This window comes from Ahaetulla prasina, chromosome 3 (assembly GCF_028640845.1).
Source record: "Ahaetulla prasina isolate Xishuangbanna chromosome 3, ASM2864084v1, whole genome shotgun sequence".
Lineage (NCBI taxonomy): Eukaryota > Metazoa > Chordata > Lepidosauria > Squamata > Colubridae > Ahaetulla > Ahaetulla prasina.
The window spans coordinates 14,960,417-14,978,789 of NC_080541.1; the positions used below are offsets into that span (position 1 = coordinate 14,960,417).

The following is an 18,373-nucleotide window of genomic DNA, read 5'->3' on the forward strand; positions in this document are numbered from 1 at the left end:
CTCCCATAAGGTTTAAAAGGAAACCAGCACCGGTGTCTCAGTTTGCCGGAAACCAACGTTGCAGCTGCTCTCTTTGCTTTGCTCTATTCTCTGCTCTGGACATTTATCAGAAAGGACCTTGGCAGTTATCCAAACTGAACTCAGGTTTGTGATAACCAAAGAACGTTTGTTTGTTGGTGAAGCCTTTGTTTTGTTTCGAGTTACCCAGCGCTGGGAATGAATTAATTCCCAGCTGTTTGCATAAAGTGTATTTTTACTAAGGACTGCATCTGTTGCTACCTGCTCGGGTCTGGGTCACAACATCCCTAGGCTCCGGAGGCCTGTTTGGGTTCTGGTAGGCCCATTTTTTTTACCCTCCCCAAGCCTCCGTGCACGCCCTGCACTTGCTTGCATCCAAAATGGGCCGCACTGCACAGAATCTTAGCTAAAGGTTCTCCCGATGTTCTGTCCCCCTTGCCTCAGTCTGAGCAATGACTTAATTAGCCGGCACTATCAGCTCTGGCAGCAAACTAGCGAGCGTCTACCAAGTGTCTCTGTTATCTCTCTTGATGAGTCAACCAGGAACAAACAGTAATTCAGCTCTAGTTAAGCAGTTGATTTGCTTGCTACGAAGAGGTATAGCAGCCCTTGCTGCTTTTATATCATTTGGGTGTGGCTCCATGACTCAGCCTGGGCCTGCCCCACCCCTGCTTCTGTCGTTCCTGCCTCTCCTGCCTACAAAACCTAGGGTCCAGCCAGGCCTGATTGCCATCAGACGGGTCTGGAGGCGTAGCCTGGGGAGGGAAAGAGTCAGAGGATGGAGGCCTCGTTATCTCCTCCACCTGGCCTGCCTCTGGCTCCTGGAGCTGAGCCAGGGAAGCCGGGTGCTCCCGAGGTAAGTCCTGATGGCCCTTCCCCCTCACTTTCCAAGTCACTTTCTGGCAGGGGGCCCGGCTCGGGGGGCGCAGCCCACTCCTGGCACATGTGTTCTTAGCAATGAAAGCATACTAGCTATTTGCAAGAAGAATCCTGTAATGCTCTCCCCTCTCCCCGCCCTCCCTCCACTCCACAAACCACCCAGGCTTATTCTCTTCCTGCTGTTACATTGAATAATCAGACCTGCAGAGAGTTTCAGCATCAGCTGCCTGGATCATTCAAGGTTCAATACCATAAACACTTATTTACGTAATATTCTAACCTCCCTCTTCCCCAGGGGAAGTGAATAGGGAAATGAATGCTTTCCTTTCTGCACAGATTGGCTTAAGGCTCGCCGCACGGAAGCTTCTGAATCGATTAAAACAAGCGACTGCAAACAGATTGCATTTCAACCCTTTCCCCAGCCTCTCCAGATGTGTGGGCAGCTCCTGTTTGAACGGCAGTTATGTAAGGGAGTCAGGTGTTTATAGGGTGTTAATTCTTGGACTCTGCCTTTTGGGGAACTAAAATTAGATTTTGTCAGACATCCCAAGTCAAGCCAGACAGAACCACATGAGCTGATTCGACTTAATTGTAAGGCCACATTGTCACAATCTTGCAAGTCTGAAAGTACAAATCTCCCGCCGTCTTCTTTACAGTCTAAGAATTTGGGGAAAGAGGGTGTCACTTCTCAGGGTTTTTTCTCCACCCATTATGAAGCTGTGGGTCATGCCAGCAGTCCCCAACCTTTCCAGTTTGGTGGCCCAGCCTAGGGGGCAAGGGGGGGGCATGTGAGTGGTGGGCGCACGCACACAGCTCCATTTGTGTGAGCAGCAGACACATGCACCCTCTGCTTCCGCGAATGAATAGAATCAAGATCATGTGAAGTACTAATACCACTTTAAAAAGCCTTGATAAGGCCACACTTGGAATACTGCACCCACATTTGGTTACCACAATACAAAAAAAGATGTTGAGACTTTGGAAAGAGTGCAGAGAAGAGTAACCAAGGGATACTTAAATATGAGCCAGCAGTGTGCTGTAGCTGCCAAAAAAAGCCAATACAGTTCTAGGCAGCATAAACAGTGGGATAGAATCAAGATCACCTAAAATGTTAATACCACTTTATAATGCCTTGGTAAGGCCGCACTTGGAATACTGCATTCAGTTTTGGTCACCACAATGTAAAAAAGATGTGGAGACTCTAGAAAGAGTGCAGAGAAGAGCAACCAAGATGATTAGGGGACTGGAGGCTAAAATATTGCAGAAACTGGGTAGGTCTAGTTTAATGGGGGGGGAAAGGACTAGGGGAGACATGGTAGAAGTGTTCCAATATCTCAGGGGTTGCCACAAAGAAAAGGGGGTCAACCTATTCTCCAAAGCACCTGAGGGCAGGACAAGAAGCAGTGGGTGGAAACTAATCAAGCAACTGAGAACTAAGGATAAGTTTCCTAACAGTTAAAACAATTACTGGAGGCTAAAACATATGAAGAACGGTTGCAGGAACTCGGTATGTCTAATTTAATGAAAAGAAGGACTGGGGAGACATGATAGTGGTCTTCCAATATCTCAGGAGCTGTCACAAAGAAGAAGGAGTCAAGCTATTCTCCAAAGCACCTGAGGTCAGGAGAAGAAGCAATGAGTGGAAACTAATCAAGGAGAGAAGCAACCTAGAACTAAGGAGAAATTTCCTAATCAATGGAAAAACTCACCTCCAAAAATTGTAAATGTTCCAACACTGGAATTTTAAAGGGTGTGAATCCCTCTTTGTGAGGTGGGGTCTTAGATGTCAGATGGGCTTGCTGGTCGCGTACCTGGCTCCTTGCTGCGTGACAGCTGCCCTGCCCGAGCTCCTAGAGGTGCTTGCCGGGGTGGCGGTGGAGACCCCCAGACTTTTAGTCATGGGGGACTTTAACCTGCCATCTGCCGGCTCGTCATCGACGGTAGCTCGGGAGTTCTTGGCTTCCATGACGGCCTTGGACCTGACTCAAGTAGTGGATGGCCCCACTCACATCGGGGGTGGCACACTGGACCTGATTTTTGTCTCTGGTCAGTGGTTGAGAGATCTGGACTTAAAGGAAATAGTCATTGAACCTTTGTCATGGTCAGATCACTCTCTCCTTCGCCTGGACTTTCTGACCGCTACCCAACACCGCAGGGAGACGGAACCATTACGTTGGTACCGTCCCAGGCGCCTGATGGACCCAGAGAGGTTCCGGACGGAGCTTGGGCCATTTCCTGAGGGTCTGGCTCACGGCACGGCAGAGGAACTAGCTGCAGCCTGGGAACGGGCTGCGGCTGGGGCTTTAGACCGTGTCGTGCCTTTGCGGCCTCTGACCCGGCGTAGATCCCAACCGGCTCCTTGGTTCTCCGAGGAGCTGAGGGGGATGAAACGCCGGAGAAGATGCCTAGAGAGTTCCTGGAGGTCCAGTCGTTCAGAGGCTGATCGGACACTAGTTAGATCCTATACTAGGACCTACCTAGTGGCACTGAGGGAAGCGAGGCGTTGCTACGCCTCCTCCCTCATTGCGTCGGCAGATAACCGCCCAGCTGCCCTGTTTCGGGTGACCCGCTCCCTCCTTCACCAGGGGGAGCGGGATGACCCGTTGCAGGGACGTGCTGAGGAGTTTAACGGTTATCTATACGATAAAATCGTTCAGCTGAAGGACGGTCTGGACCAAGATTGCAGCGATTCGGACGGGACGTCTGAGGGCGGTCTTGGTGATGTTGTGTGGGATGAGTTTGACCCTGTGACTCCCGAGGACATGGACAGGTTGCTGGGTAGATTGAATGCCACCACATGTTTACTGGACCCGTGCCCTCCTGGCTGGTGCTGGCCACTCAGGAGGTGACACGAGGCTGGCTCAGGGGATTACGAGTGCTTCCTTGTTGGAGGAGTCTTTCCGGCCGCCTTGAAAGAGGCGGTGGTGAGGCCCTCCTCAAGAAGCCTTCCTGGACCCGGCTGTTTTAGGTAATTATCGTCCAGTCTCCAACCCGCCGCGGCGAAGGTTGTAGAGAGTATGGTGGCATATCAGTTCCCCTGCACCTGGAGGAAACTGTCTATCTGGACCCGTTCAGTCCGGCTTCGGCCGGTTACAGCACTGAGGCGGCTTTGGTCGCGTTGGTGGATGATCTCTGGAGGGCCAGGGATAGGGGTTATTCCTCTGCCCTGGTCCTATTAGACCTCTCAGCGGCTTTGATACCATCGACCATGGTATCCTGCTGCGCCGGTTGGGGGATTGGGAGTGGGAGGCACCGTTTATCGGTGGTTCTCCTCCTATCTCTCCGACCGTCGCAGACGGTGTTGACGGGCAGAGGTCACCCCGCGCGCCTCACTTGTGGGTGCCGCAGGGTCGATTCTCTCGCCCTTCTGTTCAACATCTATATGAAGCCGCTGGGTGAGATCATCAGTGGCTTCGGTGTGAGGTACCAGCTGTACGCTGATGACACCCAGCTGTACTTTTCCACACCGGCCACCCCAATGAAGCCATCAGTGCTGTCCCGGTGTTTGGAAGCCGACGGGTCTGGATGGGGAGGAACAGGCTCAAGCTCAATCCTCCAAGACGGAGTGGCTGTGGATGCCGGCATCCCGGTACAGTCAGCTGAATCCGCGGCTGACTGTCGGGAGCGAGTCATTGGCCCCGATGGAGAGGGTGCACAATTTGGGCGTTCTCCTGGATGAACGGCTGTCTTTTGAAGACCATTTGACGGCCGTCTCCAGGAGAGCTTTCCACCAGGTCCGCCTGGTGCGCCAATTGCGCCCCTTTCTAGACCGGGATGCCTTGTGCACAGTCACTCACGCCCTCGTGACGTCTCGTCTGGACTACTGCAATGCTCTCTACATGGGGCTCCCCTTGAGGGGCATCCGGAGGCTACAGTTAGTTCAGAATGCAGCTGCGCGGGTGATTGAGGGAGCCCCTCGTGGCTCCCGAGTGACACCTATCCTGCGCCGGCTGCACTGGCTACCTGTGGCCAGTGGGCTTCAAGGTGTTGGTGAATGTCTTTAAAGCGCTCCATGGCATAGGGCCGGGATACTTACGGGACCGCCTGCTGCTACCGAATACCTCTCACCGACCCGTGCGCTCTCACAGAGAGGGGCTCCTCAGGGTGCCATCGGCGCGACAGTGTCGTCTGGCGACACCCAGGGGAAGGGCCTTCTCTGTGGGGGCTCCCGCCCTCTGGAACGAACTCCCCCCAGGACTTCGTCAACTTCCGGACCTCCGAACCTTTCGCCGCGAGCTTAAAACTTACTTATTCATCTGCGCTGGACTGGGTTAGTGTTTTAATGGGTTTTAATGGGTTTTAGCTCTAAATTTTAATTCTGGCCAATTTTAATAAGTTTTTTAATTGTATTTTAATTTGTATTTATAGTATTGTATTTTTACTTGGCTGTGAACCGCCCTGAGTCCTCCGGGAGAAGGGCGGTATACAAATTTAAATAAATAAATAAATAAATAAATAAATAAAGAAGAGATTGGAGAACCATTTATCTGAAATGGTAGAGGTTTCCTGCCTAAGTAGGGGATTGGACTAGAAGACCTCCAAAGTCCCTTCCAACTCTGTTTATTCTATTCTATTCTATTCTATTCTATTCTATTCTACTCTACTCTACTCTACTCTACTCTACTCTACTCTACTCTGCTCTACTCACAATGCATGCTCATACAATATTCAATAGCCACTGTGCACACTCATTAGTGTTTGTGATCTTCTGTTCTTTGGGGTTGTTTACTGATGGTGATGTAGAATATTTTAACCAAGTACCCTCATCCCCGTTTCTGGTTGGTGCTGTTTTGTTTGTATAAGGATCAGCACACCAACCATGAGCTTACCAGCAATAGATTCTAAATATAGATGCATTTGCCCTGGGAAGCTAGCAACAAGTTCCCGCAGTGATCATGACCAAGAAATGTGTATGCAAGAAACAAACTGTTCTACCAACAGAAGAGAATTTTTGTAGCTCCGGGTTCGACTGTGTGCTTGTTCCTTAGTGCTTGTGAGCTTGGTGGTTTTCTGGTAGATGCTTCATTACCCAATGGCAGGTAACATTATCAGTGCTAGATAGTTAACCTCCAAACAGACTCCTAATTCTTCTTGAATATTTAACCACGTGTTGTAAGATTGAACCTCAGGCCACCAGCGTGGTTTGTTGAAGGTTAGATTGATGAGCAAATTAAATAAATGTCCTCTCTTCTGCAAGCGAGATTGCAAGTCGGCCCTATAGAACAGCCTTCTCCTGAAGATCGGGATAGTGCCAACTCCTGACATTTCATAACGTCTTAAAACCTAGATGTCCCCGCAGAAACTGGGGTTGGGAGGTTGAGGAAGCACCATTGGCTGTTCAATGATTGTTGTAATGATGATGTGATTTTTTTGTATAGCCTCTGAATATATTTTGGGTTTTTAGTATATTCATAGAATAGAATAGAATAGAATAGAATAGAATAGAATAGAATAGAATAGAATAGAATAGAATAGAATAGAATAGAATAGGAATTCTTTATTGGCCAAGTGTGATTGGACACACAAGGCATTTGTCTTGGTGCATATGCTCTCGGAGTACATAAAAGAAAAGATACTTTCATCAAGCTACAACACTTACAACACTTACAACACTTAATGATAGTCATAGGGTACAAATTTAACACTTAATGATACAACACTTAATGATAGTCATAGGCTACAAATAAGCAATCAGGAAACAATCAATATCAGTATAAACTCTCAACCTTCCGAGTCGGAGGTGAGCATCTTCACCTCTAGGCCAGCACACTACTCAAAATAAGCACACATTAGCAGCAAGAAAAAGCATGCCCATGTTCTCCCCTGCAAAATTTCCCTTAACGGCCTCTTTTTTTTCCTTCTCTCTGCTCTTCTCCTCATTTCTAGGATCTGTACTCTCAGTCCTATGATGCCGTTGGCGTCATGTTTGCCTCTATCCCCGGTTTTGCCGACTTCTATTCCCAGACCGAAATGAACAACCAGGGTGTGGAATGCCTACGACTGCTGAACGAAATCATTGCTGACTTCGACGAGGTAATTTTGCAACCTTTAGGACCCGGTAAGGTTTAACGAACAGCTGGCCAAGCCAATAGGCCTGGCATTTTGTCAGCCAATCGATTACGTTAACCTCTGCGTTTGTGCCATTTTAGCTAGCAGCTAATCTCTTTTTAATTTAGGCCTTTAATTTAAGGCACATGGATTGATTTCAGGATGGAGGTGAGTCCAGCTTAAGTAGATGATGGAAAGCAGCTAGGATAATATCTCCAATATCTCAGGAGTTGCCACAAAGAAGAGGGGGTCAAGCTATTCCCCAAAGCACCTAAGGGTAGAACAAGAAGCAATGGGTGGAAACTAATCAAGGAGAGACGGAACCTAGAACTAAGGAGAAGTTTCCTGACAGTGAGAACAATTAATCAGTGGAACAACTTGCCTCCAGAAGTTGTGAATGCTCCAACACTGGAAGTTTTTAAGAAGAGGTTGGATAACCATTTGTCTGAAGTGGTGTAGGGTTTCCTGCCTAAGCAGGGGGTTGGACCTGGGGTGAAATGGTCCCGGTTCAGACTGGATCTCCCGATCCAGTAGCGATGGCAGTGGGTGATTCAGAGAACTGGTAGCAAAAATCCCTTTCCGCACTTCATGCCTAGTTGAGCCACGCGATCATCAGAGGTTTTTTTTTTTTTTACTTTTAAAAGCATTTTTCTTTGGCCAAAAAAATGCTTTTAAAAGTAAAAAAAACAAAAGCCTCTGATGATCGCACGGCTCAGCTGGGATCATCAGAGCTTTTTAAAAGCATTTCTTCTACAACGTCTTTGGCCGAAGAGGTTGTAAAAAAATGCTTTTAAAAGGCTCTGGCGATCCCAGCTGAGTTGCCTGATCGTCAGAGGCTTTTTTTTTCTTTAAAAAAAAAGTTGGCCACGCCCACCCAGTCACATTAACGCCCCCCACAAAGCCACACCCACAGACTGGTAGTAACAGGTTTTACATTTCACCCCTGGGTTGGACTAGAAGACCTCCAAGATCCCTTCCAACTCTGTTATTCTATTCTATTCTATAATCTAATTAAGGACAGGGATATGGGTTAGGGAGGCTGAAAAAAAGAATGCCAGAAGGAATGTACTGAGAACTGGAAGCAGAGGGACGTGGCCATGTGCGAGTACAGGCAGGCCTCGATTTAACAACAGTTCGTTTACTGACCGTTTGAAGTTACAGCGGCACTGGGAAAGGTGACTTATGACCATTTTTCACACTTGTGACCATTGCAGCATGCCCACGGCCACGTGAGTTACGTTCAGATGCTTGACAACCGGTTCATATTTATGACGGTTGCAGTGTCCCAGGGTCACGTGATCACCTTTCGCGACCGTCTGACGAGTGAAGTCAATGGGGAACCCAGATTCCCTTAACAACCGCGTGGCTAATTTAACAACTGAAGCGACTCACTTAACAAATGTTTATTTATTTAATTTCGTCATAACAATATATGTAGGTATCGTACAAAAAGATTATATAATATATAAACACATATATGAGTAAATATAAGGAGGTATAAGCATATATATATATATATATAGGAAGAAGAAAAGAAGAACAATAGGACAGGAACGGTAGGCACGTTTGTGCGCTTATGCACGCCCCTTATGGTCCTCTTAGGAATGGGGTGAGGTCAATAGTAGAAAGTTTTTGGTTAAAGCTATTAGGATTGTGGGAAGAGACCACAGAGTCAGGTAAAGTATTCCAAGCACTGATGATTCTGTTACAGAAGTCATATTTTCTGCAGTCTAGATTAAAGCGGTTGACATTAAGTTTAAATCTATTGGTTGCTCTAGTATTATTGCAATTGAAGCTGAAGTAGTCTTTAACAAGAAGGACATTACAATAGATGATTACAATAGATGTGGCAAGAAAAGCTGTAAAAACGGCGACAGAAATCACTTCACAAATTTCTCACTTAACCACATACGTTCTGGGCCCGATTCTGGTCATGAGACCATCTGTATTTGTTCGAATTATTCTAAAGAGCCTTAGAACTAGATTTCTGATTTGATTTTTCCTCAAAATCTGCCAATTACCATCCAACTTCAATGTCTACCTGGGAAAGAACCAAGATCAGTGTTTCTTAGCCTTAGGAAATTCGAAGATGTGTGGACTTCAACTCCCAGAATTCCCCAGTCAGCATGGCTGACTGTGGAATTCTGGGAGTTGAAGTCCATACATTTTCCAAGTTCCCAAGGTTGAGAAACACTGCCTAGATTGGAAAAATCAAAGACAATTTAATGGACACAAATTCTCTCAAGGTCAGGAAAGAGATGATCGTTCTGTCGTTCTTCACAAAATACTATCAAAACAAAATCTCAAAGGTCCAGTGGCATCATAATTTAATGAAGCAACCACGTTTAGACGTTCGTTCTGCAGGATTATAGAAAAGCCCCGTGGGTTGCTTATTTATTTCTCTCGCAACCTACACGGGCTGCTGAAAGGTTAAAGCATAAAGACCGCCATTCAATTAAAACCAGGCAATAAACCCAACCAACAGAATAATTAAACTAAGCTCATAAGCAACAAAATAGAGCAGCCATCAAGCCCTCATTGCAACGATGAGCAACACTAATATTCCAACATCTCATGAAAATCTCCATCTGCGTGGAAAAATGATTGCTACACAAGAGTGCGCAGATGTGCACACGTTTATTGTTATTACTTTTCTCATGATCAGCCTGAATTGGGCAACTATAAGTTGAAGGTTTTTTCACTGACGGTTATGGTCCGTGATCTATGATTTTGGTCAGTACGGGTGTCAGGGTTCCAAGTAACATTCCCAATCAGTGGTAGGATTCAGCCAATTCTGTCCAGATCGCGCGAACTGGCAGCAGAGACTGCGGGAGGCTCAGCCCACTCACCCGGACATAATGCATGACTACTGCGCCTGTGCAGGCCGTGCACATGCGCAGAGGTGGTGTGTGCGTGCATGGGTGCTCAAATTTGCGAACCGGTAGGGAAGGTCAGTGAATCCCACCTCTGCCCCCAATGAAAGAAAACTCCTAGGCTTGAGTTTCCTCAAAGTTACATTGTATTAGAGATGTCATATTGGCACATCTGGGAAAATCTGAATCTGACAGCTTCCAGGTTTTCCCCACCCAAAGGAAAGTCCAAGTCCCTGCCCAGCACCCACATGTGCATCACGTGGTCCAATCCGAGCACCATCCCAACTGGAGATGCCTCCCAGTTCCAGCCTCCCAGGTGCAGGGCAAGATGTCCTTGACTCTCTGAGAAAAGAATGTTATTTTGACTATATATCACCTTGGCTCCATACAATCCCCCTCCCAGTTTCCCACAGTAGTAAATGTAGCAGGCCTGAAGGCCCAATGAAAAAGATGGCTTCCAGGCCTGACAATGGAATATAGAAGACATAATCTTGAGCTTCCAGTCTACATCAAACTGACTCTCACATTTTCATTGAAAAAAGAGAGAGAGAATTTTTCATTATTCAGACTATTCATAGGGATAGTAAGTACTATACAACAATTTGTCTGTTAACAATTATTTTTAGCTCTTCTTCCTTTCATGAAGGGGAATGGCATCTTTCAGGCTTATTGATCATCTTTCTTTTGGGTCAATACAGTACCGATAGTCCTCAAGTTACAACAATTACAACATGGCGCTCCATGGCATGGGACCGGGATATTTACGGGACTGCCTACTGCCGTCGGTAACCTCCCATCGACCTGTGCACTCCCACAGAAAGGGCCTCCTCAGGGTGCTGTCGGCCAGACAATGTCGTCTGGCGACCCCCAGGGGGAGAGCATTCTCTGTGGGAGCTCCAGCCCTGTGGAATGAACTACCCGTTGGGCTACGACTTCTCCCTGATCTTCGGACCTTTAAGCGCAAGCTCAAAACCTTCTTTTTTCACCAAGCAGAGCTGGCCTGATACAATTTTAATTGAATGTTTTAATGGGTTTTTTAAGGGGAATAATTTTATTAATAATTTTATTCAAATTTTTTTAAATTCTCAGCTTATTGAATTTAGATTTTTAGTGGTTATTGTATTTTAAACTTTTTTCGATATTTATGTTTTATTTTTGCTGTACACCGCCCTGAGTCTTCGGAGAAGGGTGGTATAAAAATACAAATAACAAAATAAATAAATAAATTTGTTTAGTGACCCTTTGAAGTTAGAACTTCACCAAAAAAAGTGACTTATGACCGTTTTCCATACTCACGACTGTTGCAGCATCCCCATATGGTCATGTGATCAGAATTCAGCTGCTTGGCAACCAACTCACATTTATGATAGTTGCAGTGTCCCGGGGTCATGTGATTCCCCCTTTTGCAACCTTCTGACAAGCCAAGTCAATGGGGAAGCCAGATTCATTTAACAACCGTGTTACAAACTTAACTGCAGTGATTCATTTAAGAGCTGTGGCAAGAACTATCATAACATGGGGCAAAATTCACTTAACAACTGTCTCACTTACCAGCAGAAACTTTAGGCTCAGTTGTGATCATCAGTCAAGGACTGCCTATATTGTCCATTACTCAAAAGCAATAAATCACAGGGTGAAGAATGTAAAATGAAATCATTTAGCAAGAATATAACTCATAACCATGACTTTGAAATCCATATTTTCAGTTATTAGGTGAAGAACGGTTTCAGGATATTGAGAAAATTAAAACCATTGGAAGCACATATATGGCGGTATCAGGGCTATCGCCTGAAAAACAGGTAAGGAGCTAATCTGATTTTCTAACACATATTTGTCTGGTTTCAAGAAGGAAGCCACATCCCAACCAAGACTAGCAGGGCAAAGCATTATATATAAAGAACCCAAAAATTCTACTCCCCCTCACACAGATGAAGTCACCTAGCCCAGGGGTCTGCAAACTTGGCTCTTTTAAGACTTTGCTGGCTGAGGAACTCTGGGAGTTGAAGTCCACAAGTCTTAAAAGAGCCAAGTTTGCAGACCCCTGACCTAGCCTGATAACATATAGGAAACAACGCTTGGTGCACACCAAGAACTTAATAGTTGAAACCTGAGCTACATAAATTTCCAACTATGGGATTTCAAATACTTTTCTATTGCCAGCATATATTTTTTCATTTTTTTCCATTTCTTATTTCTTCGTCAATGATTTAGACACCGAAGAAAGAAGATTTGTAAACAGATGTGGGGTAGAGCTGCATATTTTGTTTCGGTCCCATCTCTTTGCCATTTTGAGATCCTAAAAAAGCAGAGTTGTGAATTGTACAAAGCGGTTGTTTGCTTCAATATTTCTCCAAACACCTAATTCCCACAAAATGGTCTTATGTCTAAGTCTATTTACCCATGTACTATGGCTGCATTATTTTTATCCTTCACATCTGTTCCACTACCTTCTCTTATTGGTATCATTATTATGATAATTGTTACTTGGATATTATGATTATCATTACTTTATTGTTTTGCATGTACACTGAGAGCTTATGCACCAGAGAAAAATTCCTTGTGTATCAATCACACTTGGCCAATGTTCTGTTCTGTTCTGTTCTGTTCTGTTCTGTTCTGTTCTGTTCTGTTCTACTCTATTCTATTCTAAAATGGCATCCAAGGACAAATTAGATAGATGAACTAAGTAGGACTAGAATCTTCCTATGTTTCAAAGAAAGCTCTCTTTGTTGTGGTGTTCTGATATGCTTCTCTCCTGGGTAATATTCTGCAACCTTTAAGTTCAATTCTCTGAACTGTGTCAGAATTTGGCTCCATTTTGATGGAGCAGCTGATCAGCCAACACGCATGATGCATTGATTCTGTCTTTCGTTCCTCAGCAGTGTGAAGATAAGTGGGGCCATTTATGCGCCCTGGCAGATTTCTCCATTGCACTGAATGAAAGCATTCAAGAGATTAACAAGCATTCTTTTAACAACTTTGAGCTCCGCATCGGTAGGTATCTGCTGAATGTTTTTAAGTGACCTCCACGCTGTTCAAGATGAGAAGGGTTCTCACCAGCTGAAAAGAAAGCCTTTATTTATTGAATCACTTCAGTGCTGCTTGCCATAGGTAGAAATGTCACCAAAACTTACAGATGCATCTCTTTGAAAACCTAAAGTTTACTTCCCCCTTGATGTGAGCAAGCAAGTCTTCACAATATAGTTGGATTCATTGGATAACTCAGATTTCATAAGATTGCTCCGGGGTGAAATGCTCCCGGTTTGGACCGGATCACACGATCCGGTAGTGATGGAGGCGGGTAGTTCGGAGAACCGGTAGCAAAAATCCCTGCCACCCACCCACCAGCGCCCATGCCTCACTGTTCCTCTTCTCTGTCCCTGAAGCTCTCAGTGGTGATATAGCTGCAAACAGCCTTAAATGACTGCCACAGTGCTTCAAAGGGCTGCACTACAGCTGATCAGCACTGCAAGAGGCTAGTAGATCGGTGCCTCTATTTTTAAAGAAGGTAGACCAGTGCACTCCCAAGTTTTGTATACTTTATTATTTTTATTATTTATTATTATTGGCCATACCCATTCAGTCACCTGACTACCAAGCCATGCCCACTGGGTCACCTGACCACCAAGCCACGCCCACCAATTAAGCCATGCCCACAAGGAAAATTTTTAGATTTCACCCCTGGATTTCTCTGTACCATAACCAGAAGTGATATTCAGCCAGTTTGGATGAACCAGTAGCGAAGATCGCAGGTGGGCCCATCCACCTGCCCCAGCTCTACGCCATCCTCTTTAGGCATGTTTTCAAGGCCAGGTGCATCCATAGAAGGCATGTGAGTGAGCAAGGCACATGCGCAGAAGTTCGGGCACATGGGTGGAAGGCACGCACATACGCGAAGCGAGCATGCACACGTGCAGCAAACCGGTGGTAAGAATATTGACCATAACCGTAATTTGCTTTTTTCTTCTTCTTAGGTATCAGCCAGGGCTCGGTTGTAGCTGGGGTCATTGGTGCTAAGAAACCACAGTATGATATCTGGGGCAAAACTGTTAATTTAGCTAGTCGAATGGACAGTACTGGAATTAGTGGCCGAATACAAGTGCCTGAGGACACCTATCTGATCTTGAAGGACCGGGGATTCGCCTTTGACTATCGGGGAGAGATTTACGTCAAGGGCATCAGCGAGCAAGAAGGCAAAATCAAAACCTACTTCCTTCTGGGAAGAGTCCAGCCCAACCCTTTGACCATGCAACCGAGAAAACTAACAGGACAATATTCCTTAGCTGCTGTCGTGCTGGGGCTCGTGCAATCTCTGAACAGGCAAAAGCAGAAGCAAATTTTAAACGACAACAATAATTCGGGCATCATTAAAGGTCATTACAATCGGCGGACTTTACTAACTCCGGGCGGGTCCGAGTCAGCTGCCCAGGCAGAAGCCGCCGACAAGACGGATTTGCCATAAGCCTGCATCTTCCTTGTGATTTCTTTCCTTTCCTTTTTTTTTAATTTCTTTTATATATGAAATAAATATATAAATAAATATGTTTTAATTTTTTTTAGAACCAGTTTTTTCTTCTTCTTCTTCTTCTTCTTCTTCTTCTTCTTCTTCTTCTTCTTCTTCTTTAAAATGGGTTCATTGCATCCACAGCAGCACAGTTTTCCAGCAGCGGCTCATCCAAGGTTGCTTTTAGCAATGGTTTGAAGGTCCCGCTCCAATTCAGAAATCTGGGTTCTGAACTTGAAGTTGGGACATCTGAGATTTGATTCCCTCCCACACATTTCCGTGCTAAAAGAAAAGATGCGGTAAGGATTAGGCAGACGGTGACTGGACTAAGCTTTGAGCTGAAAAGATCTAAAGTCCTTTTTTAACTATTCACCAAGATGGGTAGAAAAGTTTAGATGTTTTTCCGGCCTCTGAGGTTTCAACATACAGCTAGTCCTCAATATACAACTATAATGTAGCCTGCCCATCAGGGTCAACCCTGTAATGGAGCCTGCCCATCAGCTAGTCCTCAACGTACAACCGCAATGGAGCCTGCCCACCAGGGTCATAAATTTTGACAGTCATAAAACAATGACCGCCTGATTTTGCAAACATGTTTGCAGTGGTCATTAAGTATCAGAGAATCAAACAGCCAGTGTCCAAATGGAGTCAGGGATGCTGAGATGAACTTGTAGTTTTATATAAATAAATATATTTTACAGTTCTATTTACAGCAAACAAGATAGTCAGGCACTTCACTACATCGTGAGGTAAATTGTCAGGTATATGGCAGAATGGCACCCAGAAGAAAAAAAGGCGGGAAAAAGGGAAACATCCCCTTTACCCCCGGCAACCAATCATAACATAGATTGCCTCATGCAGGAGTCCGCACTCTCCAACCAATCACATTCCAACTGCGCGTTGTTGTGGTTTTTTTTGTGGTTTTGTTTTACATTTATATCCCACCCTTCTCCGAAGACTCAGGGCGGCTTACATTGTGACCCATTATACTATTTACTCTTTCCACTATCAAATTAAATATATTAAAATTAATAGCAATAGCGCTTAGATTTATATACTGCTTCACAGTGCTTTACAACTCTCTCTAAGCAGTTTATAAAGTCTGCCTATTCCCCCCAACAATCTGGGTCCTTGTTTTATCGACCTCAGAAGGAGGGAAAGCTGAGCCAACATTAAGCAAACATGGTGACTGTAAAACAGCACCACAGTCCTTAATGCTGCATTTGCTTAAGGACCACTAAGCGAATGAATGGTTCACTATGGGGCATGGTTTTGCTGACAAAAGGAAATAAATGTCAGGTGTGGGCAAAACCATACACACATACAGAGAGTGAGGCATAGAAAGAGAGAGGAAGACCGGCTGACGGGCAAGCGTCTTTGGCGAGGGCACTCTGGTTTTATCCAAGCCTGACCCCTGTGGTTGGTGTGCGAGGTTCGGCAGAGCCAGCCCCCTTTTCCTCCTGCCCTGAGCTTCTTAAAGCTGCAGCTGGGCGCTGCAGGCCCATCCCCTCTTCCTGGATCCCATTCCCACCCCACTAGCCCTAGTGTTAGCGAGGCAGGCGTTGGTTGCAAGGCACACCCAGCACCAATGAGCAAAGAGAGCGAGGCACCGGAGAATCAGCCCCGGCTGCTTCTGTATTCCCCGCCATCACCCTTACCTTCCCATGACAGGCGAGGGAGGGAGAGGGGTGGGGCCAGCCAGTGATGGGACAGGGAGCCACAGCAGAGGGCCCAAAGAGCCGCATGCAGCTCCGGAGTCATGGGTTCCTGCCACCCAATCTAGCTGAAGATACTGCATAGGCCTCGTCATTTGTTTATTTATTTGTAAAATGTATCAAAGGAGGATGCGGAACTTGTCAGATGGAAAACTGACAGACCAGTTTTGAGATCTGAGTGCCATACAGTTGGTTGAGCTCCCATTCCTTGCCTCAGGCCCTGCCCACCTAGCAGTTCGAAAGCGTGCAAATGCGAATAGATAAATAGGTATCACTTCGATGGGAAGGTAACAGAGTTCTATGTGCCTCTGTATAGAGTCATGCTGGTCACATGACCACACAAGTGTCATTGGACAACAGTGGCTCCAGCAGCCAAGAAACAGAGATGAGCACCATCCCCTAGAGTTGGGTATGACTGGATGGGAAATTTTTACCTTTTTAAAAATTTATTGGCCACTCATCTTACCATAAAGTAAATAACCCTGGGCAGCTTATTGTGATACAAACAAACAATACATTGGCTTGTAAGATAGTCTCTAGATTAAAGATCCCACTTTGCATAGAACATGAATATCTTGGGGTAGAATAGAATAACAAGAGTTGGAAGGGACCTTGGAGGTCTTCTAGTCCAACCCCTTGCTTAGACAGGAAAACCCTACATCAATTCAGACAAATGGTTATCTAATCTATTCTTAAAAACTTCCAGTGTCGGAGCATTCACAGCTTCTGGAGGCAAGTTGTTTCACTGATTAATTGTTCTCTCAGGAAATTTCTCCTTAGTTCTAAATTGCTTCTCTTCTTGATTAGTTTCCACCCATTGCTTCTTGTCCTATCTTCAGGTGCTTTGGAGAATAGATTGACTCCCTCTTCTTTGTGGCAGGCCCTCAAATATTGGAACACTGCTGACTTCTGGGGTGACGTCATGCTGCTGCGGTTCAGGAAAACGGAGCTCCATTTTCTGAGATCAAATTTTCGCATCTGGAAGCCAGTAGAGGCGAGATCCACATTTTTTTTTACATCATGGTAAATCTGCTTATCTGGGTATTGATTGGTGGTGAGTGGATGTTTAGAATTAGGATGTTCAAAACATCCTAAATAAAACACCCAGCAACCCCAGAAGAAAAAACACGAGCCAACTACAACGTACAGTGTAAGAACTACAACAACCACTATGTAGGGCAAACAGGCAGAAGACTGGCAGAACATATCCATGAACACCAAATGGCGGTCAGAAGGCATGATGACAATTCTTTAATTTCACAACATATAGACAGATTTAACCATATTTGTTTTCGTAGGTTTTCATGGTTATAGGTATGTAGGACTTGGCATATTCGGGTCTTTTTCCGTGTAAGGTTGAGAGCATCTTGGTGATGTTTCGACGAGGTCTTACTCATCATCTTCAGGCTGGTGCTTTCGGCTTCGTGCTTCTGTGAGCAAAGCGTGGTCGGAGCTGCTGTCTCTCTATAAATGATTTAACCATAGTTTCAATTGGGAAAATGTGACCATCCCAGACCAGGCCAAGTCCAAAAATGCCAGGGAATTTCTAGACAATGGCACTCTGACAAATCAGCCATCGATAGACACATAGACATTAACAACATCTATAGACTATGCACGCAGTGGCTCAGTGGCTAAGACGCTGGACTAGAATATCTCCAAGATCCCTTCCAGCCCTACAATTCTATGTTCTATGCTCAAATTTATATAGCAACCCAACTGTCAGGTGCAAAGAACTACAGTGACTTGTGAAAGATCCAGCTTGGCAACTTCATTGTGTTCTACCTATCTTACATAGGGGGACACAATGGCTCAGTGGCTAAGACGCTGAGCTTGTCAATCAAAAAGTGAGCAGTTCAGCGGTTCAAATCCCTAGTGCCGCGTAACGGAGTGAGCTCCCATTATTTGTCCCAGCTTCTGCCAACCTAGCAGTTCGAAAGCTCGTAAAAAATGCAAGTAGAAAAATAGGGACCACCTTTGGTGGGAAGGTAGCAGCGTTCCATGTGCCTTCAGCGTTTAGTCATACCAGCCACATGATCACGGAGAAGTCTTTGGACAGCGCTGGCTCTTCGGCTTTGAAACGGAGATGAACACCGCCCCCTAGAGTCGGCAACGACTAGCACATATGTGCTAGAGGAACCTTTACCTTTATAGACTATGAAAAAGAGAAAATCAACCAGTCCAAAAGAGAACAAAAAGACTCCAGCACCTCTCCACTAGTAATCAGCACTCAGATCAGCATAAATTAACTCCAAGGTTAACTTCAGACCAACAGTCAAGTAAACAACACCCCAATCAAGAAACTCCCAAAGAGTCATCAGTAAACCATCCAACCA

The 18,373-nt window shown here is 45.5% G+C and overlaps 1 protein-coding gene across 3 annotated transcripts in view; it reads left to right on the forward strand.

Moving 5' to 3' along the window:
• The window catches only part of ADCY8 (adenylate cyclase 8), a 179,694-nt gene extending 165,402 nt beyond the window's left edge, over nucleotides 1–14,292 (forward strand). For 2 of the 3 annotated variants that reach the window (XM_058177076.1, XM_058177078.1), the window contains 4 exons: nucleotides 6,784–6,930; nucleotides 11,525–11,617; nucleotides 12,698–12,812; nucleotides 13,793–14,292. In XM_058177076.1, the coding sequence (XP_058033059.1) occupies nucleotides 6,784–6,930; nucleotides 11,525–11,617; nucleotides 12,698–12,812; nucleotides 13,793–14,280 (843 nt within the window). In that variant the 3' untranslated portion in view covers nucleotides 14,281–14,292. The remainder of the gene's footprint in view (nucleotides 1–6,783; nucleotides 6,931–11,524; nucleotides 11,618–12,697; nucleotides 12,813–13,792) is intronic. The other variant, XM_058177077.1, reaches the window with a different exon arrangement.
• The last annotated feature ends 4,081 nt before the right edge of the window (nucleotides 14,293–18,373 follow it).